Source organism: Anolis sagrei, chromosome 1 (genome assembly GCF_037176765.1).
Source record: "Anolis sagrei isolate rAnoSag1 chromosome 1, rAnoSag1.mat, whole genome shotgun sequence".
Taxonomy (NCBI): Eukaryota; Metazoa; Chordata; class Lepidosauria; order Squamata; family Dactyloidae; genus Anolis; species Anolis sagrei.
In genome coordinates, this window is record NC_090021.1 from 85980451 (window position 1) to 86007256 (window position 26806).

A 26806-nucleotide genomic window follows, 5' to 3' on the forward strand; every position below is an offset into this window, starting at 1 on the left:
TCTCCCCGGATTCGAACTTGCGACCTGTCAGTCTTCAGTCCTGCCGGCACAGGGGTTTAACCCACTGCACCACTGGGGGCTCCTTACACTGTCCTAAGTGATCAGGGTAGATGTGCCCTTGCTTTAGCGTCTGACCAAATATACGTGCATTGGTCTCTCTGAACAAAAATGAATAACTGAATTGTACTTCTCAGAGAATTTTGGAACAAGCATAGCATAGAGATACTTATACTAAATGTGTGTGCATTTGTAGTAGTTGCTGTGATCTCTCTCTTTTTCTTTAAAATGATATTATTAACACAGAATTGATTTCAAAATAATGCTATGGAATTGATGACTATAGATATTGCTAAAGTACTAGAAACATTATTAGTTATAATACAACTGTCAAAGAAGGGTTAACTAGATGAACTGCACTGGAGAATATTCATATATGTTTATCAGTTGTTTCCTTTTGTATGCTTATGCCCGTCATATTAAAAAAAATCACCTACTAGCTTACTTAACTGATTTGTTCTGTCAATAGATACACATATATGTGAATTTCCTGGTTTTTTTTTAATTTTAAAAAATCAATTCAGTTCTTCCCGGAATATTGTTAGAAGATGCTTACATCCCACTGTAGCCCATTTTGGCATATTTCCTCTTTTGAAAACATATGGCATTATGTGCATAAAGACCACTCTAGAGATTTACTGTAATTATGTCATGATGTGCTTATTGTTATGAATTCGACAGCCTTTCTTGCGCTTCTACCTGCTTTGTTTGAGAGCAGCTGCTCTGTTCAAGCTGCCTGTCACTGCCTGTTTCCAGCAGCAGGAGCAGAATGAAGGAATGCTTGTGAAAGAGGATGCATAAAACAAAGGAAAAAGCATCCTTTAATGCAACAATGGAGAGTGGATGCAAATCGAGTAATCAGTTCATAATTTACTGATGCAGGCAAGAAAAGACAGGTCTCATGGGGCTTTCACTGAAAATGAATGTTCTCTTGTACATTAGGTGAAGTACTAGCTTGGCATAGTTCTGTAGAAATGACAGTGAATTGGTCTTCATGGAAAGGTTTCAGAGTGACACCAAGAATATCCTGTGAAGAATTCTTGTCTTCCCTTTCATAACATAGAAACAGTCACCATATATTTGGGTATTATCACATGACAAGTTTTTCCAATTTACCGGGGGAAGTAATAAGGTACAGTGCAGGTGGAGACATTAGTAAAATAACACTATTCTTTGTAATGAGCATAATGCCTAGATATTTTTACAGAACTTATGAACATGTTAAGACAGAAGATACAAATCTTTCTCATGATGAAAGGTTGTCAAGTGCCAGTCCCTGGACCAGTGCCAGTCCACATGGAATTAGTTGCCAATCCACCATAATTTCATAAAAGATTGGCACAATTGCAACTAATAGACACAAACTCAATACTTATCCCTGGCACTTAGGGGGGAAAGCTTTGTTGGTCACCCAATGAGATAGTTTAATAAATTGTTCTATGTTGCATGTTTGTATTTGATCATTTGGGCCATAAGTACAGTGAGCAGGAGTAAGCTTACAGCAGGTGACTTTCCAGTTGTTTTTTTCCATTTCTTTCTGGAAATCTGGGAACTTTTCTGAGCTGAAAAGTACAAACTGTTGGAGTTTGTACCAGGTTTTGGCAGAAATAAAGCCCTCTTTCTTCTACCTTTATGATTTCAATCTTCACAGTGACTCCTTGAGGAACATAAAGCTGAGACACAGTGAATAAACTCAATATCATTTAGTGATCTTCATGGATTATATGGATTTCAAACTCTTAAGTTCCCTATAAACCAGTGGTTCTGAACCTGTAAGTCCCCAGGTGTTTTGGCCTACAACTCCCAGAAATCTCAGCCAGTTCACCAGTGGTTAGGATTTCTGGGAGTAGAAGGCCAAAACACCTGGAAACCCACAAATTGAGAACTACTGCTATAGACCAACTGATTGGCTACTGTGAGTTCTTATATGGCAGTGAGTTGGACTTGATGACTTTGTGGTCTCTTCCAACTCGAAGATTCTACTATGCTACTCTTTTTTGTTTTGTTTTTTGTTTTGTACTTTTCTAATATTATGTGAATTATTCCCTGCATTCTATTGGTAATTGCAACTAAGTAGTCCAATTCAGTCCAATTTGAATGGTGAATCAATACTTATGTAAGTCCCACTGATTCAATAACAAATGAATTTAAGCCCATTGTTTTATGAAGAAACCAAAAAGAGGGAACAAAGACTGTGGGAATTGTATTTCATTGTAGATATAGGGTCTAGCTTTGCAATATTTATCCCCATTTGTACAGCTCTCCTGAAACCACATACTTGGTTATGAATCCATTATTTACTCTCATCATTCCATTACCCCAATTGCTTATTACATAATGCTACCAGGACCGCTCCATAGCAAGTGGTTCTCTAATTGCATTTTAAACATCAACAATTTTTAATTCATTGGCTGCTATCCACAAAATCTGTACTTGGTTTTAATACTCTCCCAGAGAAAGTAATATGAGAGTCCTAATTATTTTTATTATCGATCTTTCAACTCTGTTCTCCCTCTCCCTGAATACATGCAATATTTTCATTAGCAAGAAGAGATAAGAGCCAGCTTTATATACAAATAAAGTGTACAAAATTGATATTTCAGTGAGGTATGCCCCTAATTTTGGATGCTTTCATAGTAATGAGTGAAGGGGAATGATCACATCTCTATAGGTATGAATCTGCTATTCACATTGGGCAGGTAGCCCCATGTCCTATATTTTTCTTGTCCTTTTTAAAGATGGCTGGAGATTGCAGAACATGAAAAACAAAAACCAGAAGTAGAGAATATGGAGAAACAACTGAGCAAGATACTGGAGGCAAATGCTGAATGAGCTAGTGGGAACAAAACCTTGAAAAAGAGAAATTTGAGAGATCGAGTCTTCAAGAGTTATCTGGCAAAGCTTTTTTTTTTAATGGGCTATAATAATATTACCATATTCCGTGACTATAGTTAAATCAGAGGAGCATTTGAACCAAAGAGTTGTAGATGGAAAATATTACTACTATTAATATTGTATATACAAACTTGTATGTTGTATTAAACAACCACCCAAAATGTAAGAAATTTTGTGAAACAGCATTAACTAAACTGAGTGATTATCATTAAATCAGAAGAGTTTTTCAAACTCGGGATATATGGCAAAATTTAACTGGGCTCCAATATGAGAGGAATAGAAAGTTTGACATACACACAGGAAAATGAGAACCCAAGAGTTGTGGATGGAAAATATTGCTATTACAAGGTATATCTATACTTTTTGTACTAAGGACCCATAGAAAATTTCAGAAATTTTGTGAAAAAACATTAACTAATAAGATTGAGATAGGCTAAAAATAGAATTATATAAATTTGATGTAATACAAAAAGACGGAAAGTATGATAATGATAAAATGATATAAATACTAATGTACTGACAATTTAAATGAAAATCATATAATTTTCTTCACAGATAATAATAATAATTATAAATAATTTAAGAAAAGATTTAATGTGAAACAATCTATTATGAACAATTAAGATCAATTTTCATTTAAAAAGAACTGGAAAAGAATATATAAAGACCAGGAGACAATGTGGGAAGACCCAAGAAGGTACAACCAATGGAATTAAAATTTAAATTGTTAGAATCTTCAATATTTTATGAAATGTGTACTAAAGAAATAGAGATGAAGATTTGATTGTAATAATGATAACTTTGTAAAAGAATTCCCCATACTCCAACAACCCCCTACCCTCTCTGTTTTCTCCTTGTAACATATTAGACATTTGGAAAAATGCAACTAACAAAAAACAAATCTATTATCCCAATTTAATAAGAATTATTTGGGGAAAATAAGGTTGCTGAGAAAAACTAACCACCTCCTGTGATTGCTAGAAGTGTGGCCATGCTATGGGAAAAAAAACATAAACCACTATCTTTCATGGGCTTTTCTAGTGCCATTAAATAATGAATAAAACTTTTTACATGGAAGAATGCATTGCAGGTAATATTGAAATTTGTAATGTATCACTTTTAAACTCTACTCTTTGAAATATAACCAACCCATTTTATGAAAGGCATTTAGAATAGTAATAACGAATTGCAAGATAAAATGATAACAGTCCAAGGTTTTTTTCCCAGGGCCCTAGGCATGTAATTTACAACAGAGCTGACAAAAATGTTGAATTATTCTATGCTGTTCCCATCAACCCCAATTTGAAATAAAAGCTCTATTCTAGAAAAGCAATGACAGGTTATTGCATAGGCAATTCCCTTTAGAAAAGAATATTTTGTGGAGACTTGAGTAACTCCAATCTGATAAACAATTACATTGCGAAGCAAAAAGGTGTTCCTTTGGTGGATTTGCACCACTAATGATGTGCTCTTTCATATTACTGTCAAGTCAAGTTTCAGCAATGTACTAAGTGCCTGGACAATGTCACACAGTTGACAACACTTCTTTGCTAACAAGACATAGTGATGTTATTACATTATCAGCATATTATGTCTCATAGCCTTCTTTTGTTGAACTAATTCAACTCATTCTTGACTGAAGACTACTCTTTCTCCATTATCTATCTATATCACTAAAAATTAAATGTTCTGCTTTTTTTAAAAAAAGAATTGTATTGACCCACAAACTTCATTTTAATCCAATAAGGTTTTACCCCCTCCCACTATATTTACTGAGCAGAAAGTTGATTACAAAAGGTCTTGGTCCATTTAACCTGACAAATTATTACCAGTCTGTTGATTCCACAATAAGCCTTGGTGGATTCTCTTCAACGCACTCTAAGAAAATTCTCAGGATAAAATTTTACCCATAAGCTTCAGATTTGTAATATGTACATCTTCCGTCCCAAAGTCAACATGAAAACTGTTCATTTCGGCAGGTTTAGCCCGGGATATATGGGTAGCATCTGTTGTTTCAAAACCTCTAGCTGTGTTTTGAGTGACAGAAGCATAATGAAAACTCCTTCCAGCAAGACCAAATTCTGCAATCACACTCTCTCCTCCCCTCTTTGCCATCTGGGCACTGCAGTTCTTGCCCCATTCTGAGCAAAGTTAACAGAAAGTGGCAACATAATGACATTTAACAAAAACTTGATTTGTAGTGGTTCAGGTGCATAAACGCTGACAGATCTGACTGTATTTCCCAAACAAAAGACACAGAGCAATGCAGTGAACTGTGAACAATCCCCTATAGCCATAGGTAAAAAAAATCCATGGAGCTAGGCACCACTGATGACTAGAATCAAGGCCCTGATGGCTGTTTACTGAAGAGCAAAGCAAACAGTGTCTTCCTCCAGCCATATGCACAGTTGTGTGTCAGGGTAGTTGGAAGGGAACTCTGGCTACTTTCATCCGTCACTTTAGTGGTTCTCAAGTATGAGCTGTTGATCAGTTCCAACTTTTAGAAACTCTAGTCACCATGGTAAGTAGGTATTTTGAGAGCTATAGTTGAACAATGACTCAGTACCTAAGTTTGGAAATCTAGACCAGTAAGAGTTAGCATAGTAAATAAATATTCTCGGAGCTATAGTTGAACAATGTCTCCAGATCCAAGCTTGGCAATCCAGATCACTAAGAGGTTAGAAGAATGTCTTCCTGTCCCCTAGTAAAGTCCATTATATCTGAGCCTGGTATCTCTCATTTACACAATTGACATCATCATCATAATCAGAAATCACTCATGTCTGAGTAGGGTGGCCTTCGAAGCATAGAGTCTTACGATGGTTCTGTAGGTAACTATGGAGATCTATTCTTGAGCCGCATGTTCTTCCACAGTGAGAAAATTGGTTTCCAGGTGGAAGGCAATCCCGGTCAGGATTGGCTTGACACGTCTTCCTCTTGATGCCTTTCTTCCTTTGGCCCTCCATTTGTGCCTCTTTGAATTCCAGAGAACTGTTGATAACAGCTGATCTCCAGTTGGAGTGCTCAAGGGCCAGGGCTTCCTAGTTCTCAATGTGTTATGTCACAGTTTTAAAGGTTGTCTTTAAGCCATCTTTAAATTTATATTCCTGTCCACCAACCTTCCATTTTCTGTTCTTCAGTTGGGAGTAGAGTAACTGCTTTGGGAGATTGTGATCGGGCATTTGGAAAACGAGACCAGTCCAGCGGGGTTGATGGCGGAGGATGATCACTTCAAGGCTGGTGGTCTTCGCTTCTACCAGTATGCTGATGTTTGTCCACCTGTCTTCCCATTTGCAGGATTTTTCAGAAGAAACACTGATGGAATCATTCCAGGAGTTAAGTGTGACATCCATAAGCAGTCCACGTTTCACAGGTATAGAACAGGTTTGGGAGAAAAATAGCTTTATAAGCAAGTATCTTGTCCCCATAAATGGACAACAACAGTAACAAGAGGGAATGGAGAAAAAAGGATATGTGATGGAATCATTCCAGGAGTTAAGTGTGACATCTGCAGGCAGTTCACATTTTGCAGGTATAGAACAGGTTTGGAAGAAGAAAAGCTTTATAAGCTAGTATCTTGTCCCAAATGGACAACAACAATAACAAGAGGGAATGAAGAAGAAAGGCTATGTGAGCAGGAACAGACACTTTCCTCTCATAGTCAGGATCGGTTTGCACTCCTCCTCCAATGTTTACTCTAGATTGTTTTTGGTTCCTTAATTGAGAATAAAATAAAACATAGAATATGATCCTTGTTATCCATGGATTTGACATATATGGTTTCGTTTACCCATGTCCCAAAATTATTTTGCCTGGACATGCTTGTGGGCCTCTCCAGATGTTCCAATGTGATTCTATGGTATGCTTTTAGCCCGTCAAAATATAGGGTGTGCTATATTATTCACAGTTTCAGATATCTATGTGTATGTATGTGTCTTGGACTGTATTCACAGTGTATATTGAGAGCTGAACTGCATACTACTGCTTAAAATCTTTTTAATCTTGTCAGAATCATCATCTTTACTATTAGTCAAAGTAACAGAATGAATTCAATGGAAAAGGTCTGACTCCAAACTTAAATAGGATTCCACAAGGAAACAGGCCACACTTAGTTCCAAATTTATCAATTCATATTATGATGCTCATACATCTGCCATGACTGGTGAACAGATGGTATGCAGGGCTGCATGCAATGCCAGCCTGACATATTTTATAGAATAAAAAGCTTATCTATATTAGTGATAAGAACCTAGATTGACATAATCTGCATTAGTCTGTAGGTCAGTGAAGGGAGAGAGGTTTGTTTCAATCTAGAATCTGACAGTTTTTGGTAGAACAGTAATTGCTACAGTAAAGGGATGGGTATGTGTGATGTGTAGGATTTTAAAGATATAAAAGTTATATGTGAATTACTTACAATAATTGATGTCTCTTTCTCTGATTATAAGATTATTGCATCTTTATGTGTTGCAGGTCCATTGCATTAACCAGCTTTTTTAATTTGCCACTTGACAGGCCTTCTCTGTGTATTCTTTCACAAGGGGAAATCCCGAGAAGCTGGGCATAGCTTCCTTAGCATGCCAGGCCAAGAGGACAAAGCAAAGCTATTTAGAGGTGTAAATCTGCCCTATGTCCTCAAATCTGCTGAAATATTGATGTTTTAATTTTCAGGATGTCTAAGGTCGGTTATCAGAATGATAGAGGAAACTTGATCGAGGGTGGGGGCAGGCATGTATATAATTACTAGTAGTCAGAGTGATCCTGTAAAATGCTGTTTACATGCTTTTGTCTCTATAATTCATTAGCCACAAACTTTGCTTTTCATTTTTTGCAAGAAAGAACAATGCAGGATGATTCTTCTTGACCTAACTTTTTAATATAAAAACTAATTTCATTTAACACTACAGCAAATAGTATTGTATTTCACAGATTCATATAATCCACATATATACGAGGGGTATATGATGGGAAGTAGTGTTTGGTCCTCCAGATCTAGATCCAGGAAAGTTGCCCACCCATATAGCAGGATATTTGCAAAATGTGTTGTTGATGGTTGCCTTGGGCAGCTCAGTAAGCAACAGCTCAAAAACTAACTGTTGAGAAACTAGCAACCTATTTATAGGGTCCAGACAAAATGCCAAAACTGATAACTTCTTCACCAGTGTGCTGCTGGCCAGGGAATTAGCCTAAGCAACATCTGACACACGTTGGCACTTTGAAAAACAAATCAGAAATTCCCTTAGCGTTCTTTGCTCACAAACCCAGAAGTGTCAACAGCAGCTTTTCTTCTTTACTTTTCAAGAAGAATATATTCTCTTTTCAACACATAAAGCAGCAATAATCTTAGACTAGAATTCTAAGCCTAGAATTATAATTTATACTAGCTTGGGGACTCGGCGTTGCCCGGGTTATTAGAGAAAGTGGGTATTGATGGTTCTGTATGCCAAGTTTGGTCTTTATTGGTCTTTGGATAACGGCTGCATTATTTTCAGGAAGTGAGTGAAGGTACTTGAAGTCCCATCATCCATGGGCCATCCTCCAACAAACAGCAGCAGGATACAGAGTGGGTCATGGGGGCTCTGTGTGCCAAGTTTGGTCTTTATCAGTCATTAGATGAGGGTGGCAGTGGTGTCCGTAAGTGAGTGAAGGTACTGCAAGTCCCATCACCCAAAGTCCATCCCCTTTCAAACTGCAGCAGGACGTAAAGTGGGTCATGGGGGCTCTGTGTGCTAAGTTTGGTCTTGATCAGTCATTGGATGAGGATCACAGCAGTCTCAGAACATGAGTTAAGGTACTGCAAGTTCCATAATCCATAGTCTCCCTCAAACATCACCAGAATGTTGAGTTGGCCATGGGGGCTCCCTGTGCCAAGTTTGGTCTTTCTTGGTATTTGGATGAGTGTCACTGTGGTTTCAGGAAGTGAGTGAAGGTACTGCAAGTCCCATCATCCATTGTCCGTCCTCCTCCAAACAGCACCAGGATGTAGAGTCGCTCATGGGGGCTCTGTGTGCCAAGTTTGGTTTTGATTGGTCATTAGATGAGGGTTGCACCAGTCTTGGGAAGTGAGTGGATTTACTTGAAGTCCCATCATCCATAGTCTGTTCTCTCCCAAACCTCACCAGAATGTTGAGTTGGCCATGGGGGCTCTGTGTGCCAAGTTTGGTCTTCATCAGTCATTGGATGAGGGTCTCAGTGGTTTCACTGAGTGAAGGTACTCTAAGTCCCATCGTCCATGGTGCATCATCCTCCAAACCGTACCAGGATGTAGAGTGCATCATGGAGACCCGGTGTGCCAAGTTTGGTCCTTATCGGAAATTGGATGATGTTTTGCAGTGGTCTCAGGAATTGAGCAAAGGTCCTGCAAGTCCCAAAATCCATGCACGATCCACAGTCAAACCTCACCAGGGCATAAAGTGGGTCATGAGAGCTCTATGTGCCAAGTTTGGTGTTGTTCAGTCATTGTTGAGGGTCGCAGCAGTCTCGGAAAGCGAGTAGAGGTACTTCAAGTCCCATCATCCATGGCATGCCCTACTCCAAACCGTATTAGGATGTAGAGTGGGTCATGGGGGCTCTGTGTGCCAAGTTTGGTTTTGTTTGGACATTAGATGAGGGTTGCAGCAGTCTTGGGAAGGGAGTGGAGGTACTTCAAGTCCCATCATCCATGGTCTGTCCTCCTCGAAAGTGCACCAGGATGTAGAGTGGGTCATGGGGACTCTGTTTGCCAAGTGTGGTCTTGATCAGTCATTGGCGTGGGTCGCAGTGATCTCAGGAAGTGAGTGAAATGATTGCAAGTCCCATCATCCATTGCCAAATTCTTCCAAACCAGAGTGGGTGATGGGGGCTCTGTGTGCCTATTTCGGTCTGGATTGGGAGTGTTCTGACCCAGCCCCCGGCCTTTCCTTTCCTCTCTTTCTCATCTCGGAATGTTGGAAATGAGGCTGGCCAATCAGAGACCATATGCAAATTTCCTTCTGTCATGCCCCGTTTCTGCCATGAACCCTCTTCTCCACCAGGGGCTCCTATTGAAGCTGGCCAATCAGAGACCATATGCAAATAGCACCACAGCGGCAGCCAATCAGAACGCTGGCACATACATTTCCGCCCTCCCTCCACAATTCCTCTGTCCTATACAAACAAACACTCTTCTTTATTATATATATAGATGATAAAAAGTTCAATGGATTGCTGTGACTAGATGCATGACCACATACTGGCCAATATCCTTTGGGAGTTATTGTTCCTTCCTCATCCCTGGAAATAGACATGGCATTTAAAAATGCTTGTAGAGCTAGCATGGTGCAGTGATTTGAGTGTTGAACTATGGCTCTGGAGGCCAGAGACAGATTCCCTCCTTGCCATGGAGACCCCCCAAAACCCCATGATATTATTATATCATATATTATTATATGAGATTATGGCCTGAGGGTCACCATTAGTCAGAAACAACTTAAAGACATAAAACAACAACCGCATCAACATTGTTTGGCATTGGAATAATTTGAGATGAAGTACACTATGCCTGTTATATGAAAAGGGGAAAGTGTGATCTAGGGACATCATGCCATGGATCACTCTAAAACTTCAATGGAAGTCTTAGGAGTGACCATGTTATCAAAGTCTGTGAACAACAAGCTGTTAATGATGACCATCTGGTTGATCAAGGCTGGGAGATGGAAGTTAACCATAATAGTTGTTATGTAGACAGGGGTAAGGTTCCACGGGAATGTATAAACAATGTGGCGCTGAAAGGAAACTTGGGAGAGATATAACCTGGGGACCTTTCATTTAGAGTTTAGAAGTGACTTCTTTTCTACTTGTATAATTTGGAAAATAAAGGAGCTGTATCCAGGTTGGTCTGAGGAGCTCCCAGTGGCGCAGTGGGTTACATCACTGAGCTGCTGAACTTGCTGACCAAAAGGTCAGTGGTTTGAATCCGGGGCAGAGGGTGAGCTCTTGCTGTTAGCACCAGCTTCTGCAAACCTAGCAGTTTGAAAACATGCAAATGTGATTAGATCAATAGGTACCACTTCGGTGGGAAGGTAATGGCACTCCATGCAGTCATGCTGGCCACATGACATTGGAGGCTTCTACGGACAACGCTGGCTCTTTGGCTTAGAAATGGAGATGAGTTCCATTCCCCAGAGTCAGACTTGACTAGGCTTAATGTTAAGGGGAAACCTTTACCTTTACCTATCCTGATTGGTCGGTGAGCCGTTCTTTTTTAGTGGTCTACAATTCCTGACATATCATTCTTTGCACTCAAATTGTGAGAGGATAACAGAGTGCTGCAGGTGTGTATGCCTAACAAATGTTCAAAGGCATCCATAATCCCAAACATCTTACATTAAGTCAACAGTACTTAACAAACAGTAAAAAATTTACGTCAGCAACTTGAGTCTTTAAAAGTCTGATCAACGTGTGATGACACTGCCACAGCTAAATCAGCCAACCAGGCTTTAGGGTGTGAAGATCCCTTACCTTGCCAGCCGGGGTGGCAGGGCCTAGGAAAGGCAGGCTAGTTAGTTAAGCCTTAGAAGGCCTGGCAGAGAGCAGCAGGAGCCATTTTAGTTTAGGGAGAGCTCCAGTGCAGAGAGGGGGTGTGGCCTAGGCCTGAGCCAGCCCTGAAACAGCCAGGATTGGTTTGTTAAAGGGGGGCGGAGTTAGACTGTTGGAGGGAAAGAAAGAAGCTTATTTTAGTCAGTTCAGTTCTGGTTGATGTTAGGGTTAGAGCAGGAGTGCAGTAGCTTTTAGGAGTTCGTGATAGGAATAGGCAGTTTGCCTGAAGTTTGCACAGCAAATTAGGCTGTGGCAAACTGGTTACAGCTATTTTAGGGAAAAATAGCTGGGTTTTGTAATAGTAACTGTAACAAAGAAGGAACCATTCTCTTGCAACCGTCACGCTTTCCAAGAACAAGAACATTCTATCTATAACAGCCAAGCCTAATAAACTGCATTCACTTTCATTCTGTAACTTCTATTAAATAAACTTTCCTTGTTATTTTTGAAACTTAAGCCTGAGTCAAGTGCCATTTGTGGATTTAGTCCCCTTTCTTTTTAAAGCAACCTCATCTGTTTCCCTTCAGAGAAACCCTTTTAAAAGACACAGTACTTGGTGGTCTAAAAAGCCTCTTAACAGTTTAGCCAGCTAGAGGGTTCCTGTTCATTTGGTTTATGGTGGCAGCGAAGGTTTTAAATAGAGAGACATTCCCTCAAACGTTATATAGGTGCCATATCTAAAGCAGCCTTTATAATTGGTGTCAGATGGTGGGATTGATCGTATTGCCATCTGCATAGCCTTTATAATTGGTGGGGTAGCGGTGGGTTTGTTTGACCCCCTGCCCAGACGGCCATTAAGGAGTTATTATATAGGGCATCACAGTATCACCAAATGCAAAAAACCCCAAGCAGCAACAATAACAACAAATACTAGGTAACATATGGGGAAAAAACTAAATCAACTTTCAAGCTCAGGGCATCACATAGTAGCAAGCAAATGACTGTAAGATAGGTAAGTTTTGGCGGAATGTAAGGGAAACATTTGAGACCTCACTTTTGGGCAGACTGGTAGCTCCCAAATACACATCTCAGTGCTAAAATAAACTAATTATATAGTGCTGGACACCAGACTTTTACTGTTAAGATCTAGAATTGCTAACCTGACTTGGGTTTTAGATACAAAGGAAGTTTGGTAATGGTATAGTGATAATTCTTGTAATATATTATTTAGTTTCAATACAATGGATAAAAATTGCAGCAATAAGTTATATAGGAAGGCACTCAAGAGATCAATATGAAAACAGCATAGCTTTACATATTATTTTTGTTGGTTTGATTTAAGTTGTTAGTGATGATATATTTACAGCATTCGAATACAGATCTTTAGCCAAATGATTCCTTTAATCCCCATAGTATTGTTGAATTATGCTAAGTAACATGTACCACACATTGATTTACATCTGTATAAGAAGGAACATCGGAAGGGCAGGAGATATACAATAAATATCTGTCCTTGGTTTTGTTAGCACATTTCTGGACTCTTCTCTTCTCCAATACATATGCCTGAAACATAACATAAACATCCCATATGTTTGTTTGAGCTCCAGAAATGTGTGAGGTCAAATGTGAAGCTGTAGCCAACAAAGAAATCAATGTATTTTAGTTCCCAGATTATACTGAGGCTCAGTGTTTCTCCAATGATCAAAGGACTGGTTTTTCTTAATATCTTCTTTCCTTTAGTTTCCAGGTAGATTCATTTTGTATTCCTGATAACTACTTCAGCCGATTTTGACATATTCTAGAGCTGTAGAGAGCCATAGTCCCAATATTAGTGTTTCCATTTTGGATAATCAGAAGTAGTATATATTTTATTTCTGACTATGTACTTGGGGAACTTTTTTTGCCTGTTTCAAGGTGGTGTGTTTTATCCAAAACCAACCTCTTTAGCTAAAACTTTGTTTGTGGGGGTTCCAGAGCGTTAGGAATGCACATTTTCAACTCTTCTCTTATTCATTCTTGCTGTCAAACTGAACATTAAGCTCAAATTACTTCCAATAGAAGGGTTGTATACTCTCACCCAACCTATTCAACTTGTATGCAGAACACATCATGTGATGTGTGGGGCTTGATGAATGCAAGGCTGAGGTAAAAATTGCTGGAAGAAACATTAACAACCTTAGATATGCAGATGATACCACTTTGAATGATTGACAACTGGGAAATAGAGGGAGAAAATGTGGCATTGACAGACTTTGTATTTCTAGGTGCAAAGATTACTGCAGACGCAGACTGCAGTCAAGAAATCAGGAGACGCCTACTTCTTGGGAGGAGAGCAATGACCAATCTTGATAAAATAGTGAAGACTAGAGACATTACACTGGCAACCAAGATCTGCATAGTAAAAGCAATGGTATTCCCTGTAGTCACCTATGGGTGTGAGAGCTGGACCATAAGGAAAGCTGAGTGAAGGAAGATAGATGCTTTTGAACTGTGGTGTTGGAGGAAAGTTCTGAGAGTGCCTTGGACCGCCGGAAGATCCAACCAGTCCATACTTCAGGAAATAAAGCCAGACTGCTCATTGGAGGGAAGGATAGTAGAGGCAAAGATGAAGTACTTTGGCCACATGATGAGAAGACAGAAAAGCTTAAAGAAGACAATTATGCTGGGGGAAATGGAAGGAAAATGAAAAGAGGCTGACCAAGGGCAAGGTGGATGGATGATATCCTTGAAGTGACTGGCTTGATCTTGAAAGAGCTGGGGGTGGTCACAGCTGACAGGGAGCTCTGGCGTGGGCTGGTCCATGAGGTCACAAAGAGTCAGAAGCAACTGAATGAATGAACAACAAATAAACTTCCAACAGAAGTAATTTTATTTTCTGATAAAGGCTGTTTATTGTCAGGTAATTTACAAAATATTGTGATCTATTGAACCAGGAAATTTCATGACTCAAAGAAGGAGATGCCCACTGCCTATTTTCTTTTTAACACACACTGATCAGAAGTATGCTGTCTTTAGGTAGGAATACATGGAGGATATTGTTACATGCCATGGATAATATGTCATGTTTAAGAACTTGGAAAGTTATGTTAAAGAAGTAATTAGATGAAGTCACAGATCAAAGCCCAAACAGTAGTTAAATAATCTTTATTTAAACATAACACTTCAATTTCTTCATACTATCCCAAATGAACTAAAATACTCATTTATTTACTGGGGTAAAAAAAATCTGAAAACTACAAGCTGCTGGTCTGTGAAGAAGAGGGTTTATCAAAAAAGAATACTCTTCTCCTGTCCATCCCAGTTCCCATAGCAGGAGGCAGTTGCAGCATGAAGATAGCACCTCAACTACATGATACTCTTTTTCTACCAGTTAGTGAGCACACACTACATAAAAGTAATTGAAAACTACACCACAAAAGTTTCCCCTCCTTGACTAGGATTCAGTTCAACAACAACAATTCTTTATTGATTAGTCAATTTTGACCATATCAAAACATGCAAAACATACAAAACATACACACTTGCCCATACATACAGTAAAACCATATATGAATACAAGGCATCCCGGCCTAATGGCCTGTCAACCCACTCCTAAATGATTGTGCAACTACAAGATAAAAAAATTTAAAAGATTAAAAATTGATTAATTCCTTAAAGTAGGGTTTGGGCAGGGGTGTGGATAGGTAAAACTAGTGGCATGTCCATATTAAATTCCAACTTCTCGCGAATGGCCAGTGCTTTTTTCGTAAAAAGGGTCAATTTTAAAATAGAGGTTTTATCTGAACCCTGTAGGAGGATGTGCAATTTCTCCTTATTCTCTAAATGAGTATGATTCTCCAGCAGAGGCTCTAGGTAGTAAGACCGGATCCTATTGTAGTAGGGACATTTTAAGAAAAAATGTTCTGAGTCCTCCACTTCTGCCATCTACCTCACGGCACCCACAAGTTATCCTCATGTGGGGAATATTCTGATGTCATCCCAACTTGGTCTTAATGTCAAGCTGCTCAAATCTATCCCGGGTAAAAAGTTTTCTAATATATAGTGGAAGTATAAAAAAAGAGGTAAGGTTCCATGCCCACATTACATTTAAATTTGGCCAGGTATGGAGTGGCTCTAGCTTGTGTTATGATCATTAGATCATTTTGTGCAGCAATGTCGAGAACTCTTTGGTATACAATTGAGCATACGTTTGCTCCAAAATGTATTAACTCGTGGGGGGCAAAACCTAACCTACTGACTGTGTGACCAAATCTGCTAAGCCAAGATGACCACTCTTTGTGGTTTTCTTGTTCTAGAAGGCATATGCCGGGAGTCTGTGTGGTTGCATTTGTCTTATTTTGTACCACCAATTGATCTGCCTCTTCAAGATTACAGTGGAAATTGGGGGTACTCCCATCTCTGCTCTCACTGCAGTTGACAGGGACGATCTCTCCACACCTAAGCCAATTTTCAGGTGGCACAGTTGGAATCTCTCTACCAATAAAGGGTCTTGCTCACCCCATATTTCAGGACTAGGATTCAGTAGTAGAACTGGCAGACAATAAATCTCCAGCAACGTACTTAACACTGTTGTTCAGTTTTGTGTGTGCAAAGTGATATTTCTGCCTCCTATGTTCAAGGTCTACCAGGAATTCCCACCTGCAGCTTCCCACTCCTCACTCACTGGACATGTCTTTGTACTTGACCATTGTCTGGCTATCCAAACCCAAGGAGGAGAGAAAACAACCATTGCCTCCTAAACAAGAATGAATGCTTTTGCTACATTTCTAACTGTGGGAAGATATCTGAACAGTGACACAGCCTACAATGAGGGAAGGAAGGGGTGTATCTGCAAGCCCCCATCTGTCTTTGGGCATGTAGTGTAAAGGTATTGCTCAATGAGATACAGAAATTCTTCTTTCTATAATATTTTAAAAAGTACATACATTGGCAAAAGTGTAATTCTTGAGAGTATAAGATACATAATAGGTTCTAATTTCGCAGTTAAAACTGGAATGCAATGCAGTTAAACTATGTCGACATAATAAAACAATCAAATGATATTATCTCATTCTCTTCTCTTATTTTTAAAGGGGCCCCTGGTGGCACAGTGGGTTAAAGCACTGAGCTGCTGAACTTGTTGACTGAAAGGTTGGTGGTTCAAATTCAGGGAGCGGCATGAGCTCCTGGTGTCAGCTTCTGTCAACCTAGCAGTTCAAAAACATGCAAATGTGAGTAAATCAATAGGTACCGCTCTGGCAGGAAGGTAACGGTGCTCCATGCAGTCATGTTGGCCACATGACCTTGGAGCTGTCTATGGACAACACTGGCTCTTTGGCTTAGAAATCTAGATGAGCACCAACCCTCAGAGTCAGACACTTAATGTCAGGGAAATCCTTTACCTTTACCTTTTTTAAAATTCCCCATTATCATTATTTAAGGGCACAAATAGTAACATCAGTATTCTGTTTAAGTTTAAGAGGAAACTGTATTTTTGCCAGTTTATTGCAGAAAATGAGAGAAGTCTGCAGCCAGCCATCATCCCTTTTTAGACATACTAATTTTCTTATGTCATTTTCAAAGACAACAAAACAAGAAAGGATTAATGGCATCAACTTTCCATTAAAAATGAGATTTAAAAGTCTATGAAATGGATAAAGGGCTCTTAGTAAGTTTTATATTGTATCTATGTGATATCCATAAGATTATGGATATGTACTGAGACTCTTAAATTATTGTGGTTTTTTTTTTAAAAAAATCCCAGTTTTATCAAACATTGGGTGCACCTGTTGTACACTGCCTTGGAGTGAGATAGGGAGGGATAGGAATACAGTAAATAGAAATAGATGTAATAAAACACTCATTTTGAAGTAAACATTTTAACAGATTTTATTGCAATGGTTTCTGATTTTTAATTTGAATTGTGTGGATTAATATGTACCTACAAAATCTAAAATGCTTGAATCTGCAAAAGATACACAGCATAATAAATTATTATCGTTAAAATCTCAGGCTCCCTCCCACTTGTACACAACAGTTGTGCCTTATTTTAGGCACTGGGCTCATTCCTGCGACAGTGTTGAATTCCAGATCATTCCCAGAATGGGTTTGAATGCTAGCCTCCTGGCTGGGGTAGAGGTGGCAAGAAGACCTGACTGTCAAGTCAAGTCAAGTCAAGTCAAGTCAAGTCAACTTTATTACGGTCAATGACCAGCTAATGAGAAGAGCGACACAGTCCCACACAAACACATCAGGTCTAACCTGACTGTCCAGTGGTGCCAAACCTGGTTTGTTGCTGCTGGACGGCCACCCGTTCCGCTCCCATTCTTGTCATAGTGGTTGCCACCAGGCACAACACAGTGTTCATTGCTTGTCTCCTGGACTGACATCATCTGAGGCTCTAGTGATGACAGAGGAGGGACAGGTAGAATTGTCCTCTCCTTTTTTCAATCTCCCCTGAGCTGCAGCCAATGTCACTGCAGGTGATGAACGACAGGTCATGTTGCGCCTGGTAGCTGCTATGACAAGAACAGGAGGGATGATGAGTGTCATTCCATGTCCCCAAGCTGCTCAAGCAATAATGTGTGACTATGTAAACAGTTGCAGCCAGCTCCTTGGAACTGGCCCAACTGCCTACGTGGACTCTATATCGCAGTTTGCGCCAGATTCTCAGGAAAAATTTGGAGCGATTCACAACTTTTAAAAAAATATATAGCTCAAAGCTGTATTAACCTGAATCAGATCCATGCATCATACAGTCACCCCAGAGCTAATTCTTCCTCGCCTCTTTGGAATAAAGAGAAGGTTTAGATGTACCCACAGTCGTGGGTTTACAATTATTCATTGGAACACTTTGTTCTGTTAGTTTTCCCTTGGGATGTCTCAGTTGTCTACTTCTAAAAACAAGTAGATATTAAAAGGAACTTCCACCTGAAGAAAGAAGAAAATTCAGCCTAGCATCCTAATGGACCTATACAAAGGTGGGAGGGTTTTTTGGGATGGGGGTCTATTGGCCTTTTGTTCTCTAGCATGCCTCCATATTGTACTAGAATCATAGAAATGGAATGTAGGAATCTCACAAGTGATTTAGCAAAGTCACTGGAGAAAAGCTGCTGCACAAAATGTATTGTATATCTATTCCAATAGGAGGCTCCTGTAGTGCAATGGGTTAAACCCTTGTGCTGACAGGACTGCTGACCAAAAGGTCAGCAGTTCAAATCCGGGGAATGGGGTGAGCTCCCATATGTCAGCTCCAACTTCCCATGTGGGGATGTGAGAGAAGCCTCCCACAGGATGGTTATTTATTTTTTATTTATTTATTGTGTCAGGGGCAACCAGACAATTGTATTACATTTCTAACAGAACAAAACAAACAAACAGACAAAACACAAAGTTTGCAATCTTGGTAAAACATCTGGGTGTCCCCTGGGTAACATTCTTGATAACTTTTCATGCCACTGGATTATAATAACACACAACAAAGTATTGTGAAGGATGTCCCGTTGTGCAATGGGGGCTCCCATTGTGTGCTGAAAAACATTATACATTGCTTTTAAACAAAGGCTGGATAGCCATCTCTCATAGGTGCTTTGAATGTGATTTTCCTGCTTCTTGACAGGGGGTTGGACTGGATGGCCTACAAGGTCTTCTCCAACTCTATGATGCTATTATTCTGTTAGGATATTTTGTGCACTGGAACATGTTGCATATCAGGGGCTGTTGTGCATTTGGCACCATTATGAAATTGCCACACTCTTGGTTCTGTTTGTACAATGTCCTGATAGTGTAGCTACACCTCCGCTTTCTTTCTGAGAATATAAAGTTAGTGTAGTGATTTAAATTATAGGTTGCTGGCTAATTTCATTTTAATTTTGTTATCTTCAAATTTGTGATTGTATTTTGTTTTAGCCTGGTTGTAAGTTGCCTTGGGTCCCAGGTTGGGAGAATGGCAGGATATTAGTTAAAATATTAGTTAAATTGAAATTTTGTTTTCGTCTTTACTACAAAAAAGAGTAGTCAGCATAGCAGGCCTAATCTAGTAAAAGTTCTGAGCAAAGCTGCAATCATAAAAACTCAGAAAGCATGCTTTAAGATGGAAGTGGGTCTCTACATTTGAATAAGCATGCCTAGGGCCATAGAGCGAATCCTTTAACATTTATGGAATATATATATTTAATTCTCCATGTTTGTACAGTATTTCAGTGGCAACTGTTTGCTGGATTATACAGTGATTTAAACTGTATAATGTACAGTGATTTAAAAATTACTTGTGCGATTGCAACCTGCTTGCACAGGGCTACTGTTGCAGACTTCCAAGTGTGCTTCAACTGAAATTTTATTTTGATGGAATTTGATTTATGGCTGTTAACTCTGGGGGATTTGGAAATGAAATGGTGACTTTGAAAGAAAGGGGCAAAATCAATAGCCATTAAGTGAATGAGAACATTTTAATGTATGGAGCAACATGAGTTAAGATACCTTTATCACCAACCAGCTCATACCTCAGATATTTGCTTTTGGTCAAACAGAGGAGCCAAAGAAAGACAGAAATATCCATCATTCTGGACTGTGCTAAATGAATGCAAAATCAAGAACAATTCACAGCCAAAGGAACAATTTGGTGCAATAGAACTTAAATGCACAAACACTCTCACACATATATATCAATTTACTTATCTCCTGTTTACAGAAGCAGAGATAATGCAAATAATATATACACATGAAAGAAACAGAAAGTAGGATAAACCATGATCCTTTCCCTTCTATGTATGGACAGCACAACAGCATGCATATAAGATCATCACTGGATTCCACCACAGCATTCCTCCTCCTGCACCCCATTGCTGTGCTACTGCCATAACTGTTGGGCATTCTGCTGCCATTAATGCTCCAAAGCACCAGGTAATTTGGGTTGGTTGCATCTCACCTGAAAGCATCAGGGGCATTCATGACCCTAGGTCTAGGTTATCAGGGTTGGTGCCGTGTCAAGTGACTGGAGATGAAGCCACAGAAAGCTGCTGCATTATCTCAGCCCACCAAGAATGGTTAGGAAAAGGGTTGAATGATATAAAGGAGTGGGTTATATTTCTTGATAGGGTCCATGGCCAAAGTGCCGGGCAGGACATTCCCCTGGAAGATGTCTCAGCCAGCCTTTCAAGTGCTGGCTGAACCTCAAGGAGAATTCCATAACATATAGACAGACACTCTCTGCTGCCAACAAAATTATTTCTATTTCTGGAATGTTCTGAACCTTTGTTGCATATATTTCTTTGTGCATGTGTTTGCATAGAAGCCATAAAACAATTCTAACAAATTCAGTCATAACAGGATAGAATTACTTTAGGAGCAGTCATTATATGTTCTTGGTGCTTCCTGTGAATCTAATAAGATCCACAGTATGCATGTGGCATTAACCACGATTTATTATTTATCAATTTCTTAGAAAACATTTACACAATGATTTCTCCCTCCCCAATTCCAGCCAATCTTCACTTCATGATGAGATATCATACTCATTCTTTTCTAGACAGTAATACATTGATTTGCATATGTATTCTGCATTCATACGCAGTACTAATGCTTTTCTGTTGAGCTTATCCAGTGCGGCAGAAGAGTTTGGTGCAGGAAAGCTTGGAATAAAAAAATAATGCATAGGAGAAAATACATATTCAAATGAACACTGTAGTTGAATTCTTAGGTTTCAATGCTGTATCCACCTAGGGAGTAAGTCTTCTTGAACTGTGAAGAATGTCTAAGTAAACATGTAGATTCACTGAATGAAAAATTGGGGGCCTGCCATATATCTGGCAGAGCTCCATAAATCGTTTGTAGGCTACATTCACTTTGCTTGTTTCCAACTCTGTGGTTAGATATGAATATTGCATGAAATGAGCACCCAGCACCTTCATGTTTATCTTCCTTATCTCTAACTAACTGTTATTATATAGCACTCTGTTCCCATTTGTATCCTCTACAAAACATCTTACAATTTCACAACACAAGCCGACATTTAAAATCGATTGTTTACAAATTACCTCAATTGCACTTTATTTTAGGCTGTACCTAACAGGGAGGGAAAGAGAGGACAATAGAATACTTACTGCAAGGAAGATTTGTAGAGAACTATGGGCCACTTCTATATACTGGTATTCAAGAACACACCCTGAGACAGTGATGTAGCGATGATCTTCTGGAGCCCAGTCTGGGGCTGGCGTCACCGATGTCACGGTGCAGCCTGGCCCATTCTCCATCCACCATGATCGGTGCATTGAGATGTTGAAAGTCAGAATAAGATCTGTTTCCTATCAAAAATAGGGAAAGAAAATGAATCATGTAAAATCTCTTATAATTCGATAACACAAGTCATGATCTGTATTATACACACAGACACATATACAGGATGTCTCCCCAAAAATATATATACTTTAACAGCTTCGGTGATTATCTGAAGGCTAAGGAAATACATTTACATTGAAGAATAAATGTTGTAATAATAATTTAATCAGAGTACAAAAACCATTTTAAATTACAATATTATGTAAGGTCTTCCTATTTCATTCCTGTGTAGCAATGCACTGCTCACACTGCCAAAGTACAGCGTTGCAAATTTCACTTGTTTCTCTTGTAATTTGGGACTTACTCTTCAATTGGGATATTTAATCATGTTCAAGTGTGTATATATTTTGGAGGGACACCCTGTATATTGTTGTTGTTGTTGAGTGCCTAAAATTCATTTCTTATTCATAGTGACTCAGAGGCAAACCTACCATAGTGTTTTCTTACTAGAATTTATTCAGGGTAAGTTTGCCTCTGCCCTCCTCTGAGGCTGAGAAAGTGTGATTTGCCCAGGGTCAGACAGTGGGTTTCCATGGTTGAGCAGGGATTCAAACCATGGTATCTCAGTGCTCATTCATGCATGTTGTCTGTCTGTCCGTCTCTCTCACACACACTTGCTCATGAAGCTGGAATTAGGATGAACATAGCATCTCACTTGCACTCAGTTCTAAAACTGAATTCAGAATCTGAAATTTGGAATCTAGCAATGAGCATTTCAATTTTCACAATCCTATTTAGTTTCAAAGTGGAATGGCATAATCACTTCTAGGTCTTGACATTTCCCCTTTGACTTCCCCCAAATGTTTATATGCAGCCCTGCACTATGATTTCCTTAACTCTTCAAAGGGCAGCACTTATTGCTGAAAGCCATTTCCCAAGATACTGTAGCTGTCTCCTGCATTTTCGCGGACAACAAAGTCTGACAGCAGCAGGTACATTCTGTAGAAAGACATATCTAGAAAAAGAGAATCAGCACATGTGTTCAGTCATGCAAAGAAAAAGGAAAACAAAAGACTTGTCAGAAATGTCATTTCTGAACATAATAATCATTCTCACATATCATCCAGCCTACCGTACTACTACTGCTGCTGCTGCTGCTGCTACTATCATCATCATTGTCATCATCATCATTGTCATCATCATCATCATTTATCAAGTGTGTGTATGTGTGTGTGTGTGTGTGTGTATATATATATATATATATATATATATATATATATATATATATTGTATAGTTTTCTATTTCCATAGATTCTGTATCCACTGATTTGGATCCACTGATTTGGATATTCCTCCCACCAAAAGAATCCAAAAAGCAAAGTTCATTTTTGCCACTGTATACAAGGAACATCAGTTTACTATGAGAATTGAGAACCCATGGATTCTGGTATGCATGGGGGATTTGGAACCAAACCTTAGCGGATACCAAGGGCAGATTGTATGCAAGCACGTATATTCTTCATTCTGGTGGTGACATACCACTTACATTGGTGAACAGGAGCTGCATTTCGCAAAATGCAGTAAGGTTTGTTACATCTACTGAAAAGTGTTGTGAAAGGTGAGAATTAACCTCAAATGCAGCTGGAGCCAGCACCTTGTTTTTGTCCTCATGACACTCTCTATTACCTAATTCCACTGATCAACCGGTTATGTGCAGGTGGAAAGCAAGAGAATTAACTGAATCCATGTTTGGCTTCCTGCAAAATCTAACCAGCAATTGCTGCTGTCAGCTCCACACTAACAAATATCTCAGAACTACTCATAAGGCAGTATGCACAACTTATGCTCTGCTTATTAGTGATGAAAAAAATGGCAGTACTAAAGGATGAAAGGGAGGCAACTAATTTATCATTGTTCACATCTCTGATGTTTGATAATTTTTCAGAACAGAGCAGCCAGCTACATTACTTAGATAGCACTGTGCATGCCACTGTCTGAATGCATTTTCAATGGACTCTTAAAAATATCTACAGTAACAACAAGGGACCTCTCCCTTCTTTCTTGGAGTAGCTGCCGTATGTTTTCTAGCGAACATCTGTGTTTCAGACACTGCTGAGAAAAACAGCTGCCTTGAAGATGTAAAATGTAATAGGACGCGTTGATACATGTTGGGCATGTCAATATTGTAGTCTTCCTAGTATCCATGTTGAGGATGAATTTACAATCCCAGTTCAACAAACAGTTGCTTTCTCTTCGGGACACAGAGATACATCTGTGCAAGTTTTGTTTATTGCCTAGGAACACACAGTGAATCTTCTGTAATTCTTGGTGATATTTGAAATCCCTCTTAATGAAATTTAGTGAGCTGAAGTAGATTTAACATATGGCTCAAGAGGGAATGGTGGAGGAGGGAGAATAGACTATATTGAAAATGAGTATTGTTTGGCATTTTTATTATGACAAAAGATCGTTTTGAGATGGGTATATTCCAGAAGAAATGCTTGATCGAGCTTATCAGAAGCATTGTTAGCTTGCACAATCTGATGGGGGAGGGGGAATATTGACCAGAATACTGTTAGGCAATTACAAAAGTGTAGTCTTTAGAGTTATGGTCTCATGACTGTTTCATAGTCACAATCCCTACATAGACCCTTGTTTAAGAGATACACAGAAAACATGAAAGTCCCCAAATTCTCACTTTAGCAGGCACCAATCATTGTAATTAACATGGGTCTATTCCTCTGTCAGTTCAGAAGTAATTGGCTGATGGGATGGGATCACTTGAATGGGGTCACTGGGACCATCACCAGGACAAGGAAAAGGGGGGAAACTGTGCCCATCTCATTTCCGTTGGAGCCCCTAGATGGCCATGGAGCTATAAAATAACAGATCAGGGTGTCCATGATTGGCAGGGGCTCACAGGGAGCTCTGTGGCCAGCTAAAAGCAATGATATTGACATGGAATGTGAAGTGACAATCCAGCAGGGATGACACAGGGCCAGTTTGGAGCCTAACTAGAGCACGGAGGTTCTAACTTTCTGCTGCAGTGAGTTCAGAAGACTGCATGTCTCTGTGGCCCCCCGACTCTGGAACTCATTGCCTGGAGAGATTAGGAAAGCCCCTACCTTAGAAACCTTTAAAAAGAATCTCAAGACCTGGGTCTGCCGTTGCACTTTTGGAGAGTAGCCACACAATCTTAAGCTATTGCTCCCCTCAACATTTTTGTCCTAGGAGTACACCACCCCCTTGTATGAAGGTCTGTTTACTACCCTGTTTCTCTATGAGTTCTCCCTTGCAACTAATCTGCTAATTTTATTACACCCTGAGTTTTTAAATCATTTTATTGTACATGCGGCCTGCTCACTGTCATTATGTTTGTTTATTGCTTTCTTATGTTTTTGTGTACATTACTTATTGTATTCATATGTTTTTGTATTTTACTGTGTTGTTGTTTGCATTTTGGTTTTTATTTTATTGTATTTTATTTTATTGTAATCTATTGTTTGGGCTTGGCCTCATGTGAGCCGCCCCAAGTCCCCATTGGGGAAGATGGTGGTGGGGTATAAATAACGTTTATATTATTATTATTATTATTATTATTATTATTATTATTATTATTATTCCTTGCCTAGACAATGTAGGGGTTTTTTTGAGGGGGGGGGGTGCATGCGGCTACTCTAGGGCCAGTTTGGAGCATTTATCAGCCAGTGTAAACTCGTTCTTAATCTCTGCAAAATTTACATGTGGCATTTCTGTACAGAAAATAACACTTTCTAACCATAACATAGCTTTTAATGTACAGAAAATAATATTTATGTGCAGACATATTTTATATATGGAGAAGGCAGTTTTCTGCACAAAGGCCAATGTGTGAATTTTGCACAGAATAATTCCTAAACTGTGAAGATTCTGATCAGTACAGTTTTCTCTACATCAATTATTCTGGACACTTCAGAGATACATCTTCAACCATTTTTCTTTTGTAATTGCCAGGATATTTTGGAAAACTCTTTCCATCCCTATATCACAGTCAGCATGTGTTTAAGGAAGATATCAAAAAAGAATTCTGATTGCCATTTCATCTTGATACCTCCTTATCCTTATAAGGAGGTATCAAGATTTTTAATTAAAATTAGATTTAAAAATGCAAATTGTGAAATGGAATGTGTTTGCATTTATAATAGTGAAAGATAGGCAATTTAGCTCATTATGTTTCTTCTGATATGTCCTAAGACAGATTGGGGATCATGCACCCACCAAAATGTTGTTGGACCAAAACTCCCAGGATTCATCTCCATTGTCTATGCTGGCTAGAGCGTTTCTAGCTACACAGTTATCCCAATGGGAGATAAAGCTGCTCATCAGTTTCTGGGGCAGCTTTCTCTCCCGATGATAATAGCTTTGCTGTTGCCCTCCTCTTGCTGCCATTTAAGGGCCCTTTCCGACAGGTCAAAAACCCAAGAGGAAGTGGGATTTTAAATACCGCTTTCTCTTGGAATTGAGGTGACACAGCTGGCCTAAACCCCACACTTTTGCTGGGATGGTGTCCAGAAACCCACCCCTGCTGATCTTGTATGAGCATGGTAACTGCCAGCCACCCCCTCCCTTCTCTGTGCAACTTTTAAACACGTGTTTTCTAGCCTTTAACCCGATTCCTCCTGCATTTTGGTTAAACATCGTTTAGCCATCCCCCTTAGAACCTGGTTTAACCTGGGGTTATAATGCATGTGTGGAAGGGCCCTTGGTAAAAAAAAATAGCATATACTTCCTCCTATAGATTAAGGCCAATCAATGTAGGCCCGAACAGGTTGCTTAAATTACTCATGCAGGTGCTTCACAGCCCCTAGGATGATAACTATAAAATACTGACTGAATGACCTGAAGAAGACATCGAAGCATTATGTATATTACAATGATGTCTGCTAGAGCTGGGCTAGACCTCCCACTGCACTCTCATCAGGCCTAGACAAGATAGCCAATAGTGAGGAAAGATGAGAATTTCAGTTCAACAATATCTAAAAGACTGTATGATTCCCATCTCTGTACCTGAAGATTAGTAAAACAGATTCCCTTACTCATTAAAAGAAAAAGGAAATTGATACAT

The 26806-nt window shown here is 39.3% G+C and overlaps 1 protein-coding gene across 3 annotated transcripts in view; it reads right to left on the reverse strand.

Moving 5' to 3' along the window:
* Positions 1–26806, reverse strand: part of NKAIN2 (sodium/potassium transporting ATPase interacting 2) — a 635701-nt gene that overhangs the window by 118088 nt on the left and 490807 nt on the right. For all 3 annotated transcript variants that reach the window (XM_060753280.2, XM_060753281.2, XM_067466859.1), the window contains exon 4: positions 21528–21728. In XM_060753280.2, coding sequence (XP_060609263.2) covers positions 21528–21728 — 201 coding nt within the window. The remainder of the gene's footprint in view (positions 1–21527; positions 21729–26806) is intronic.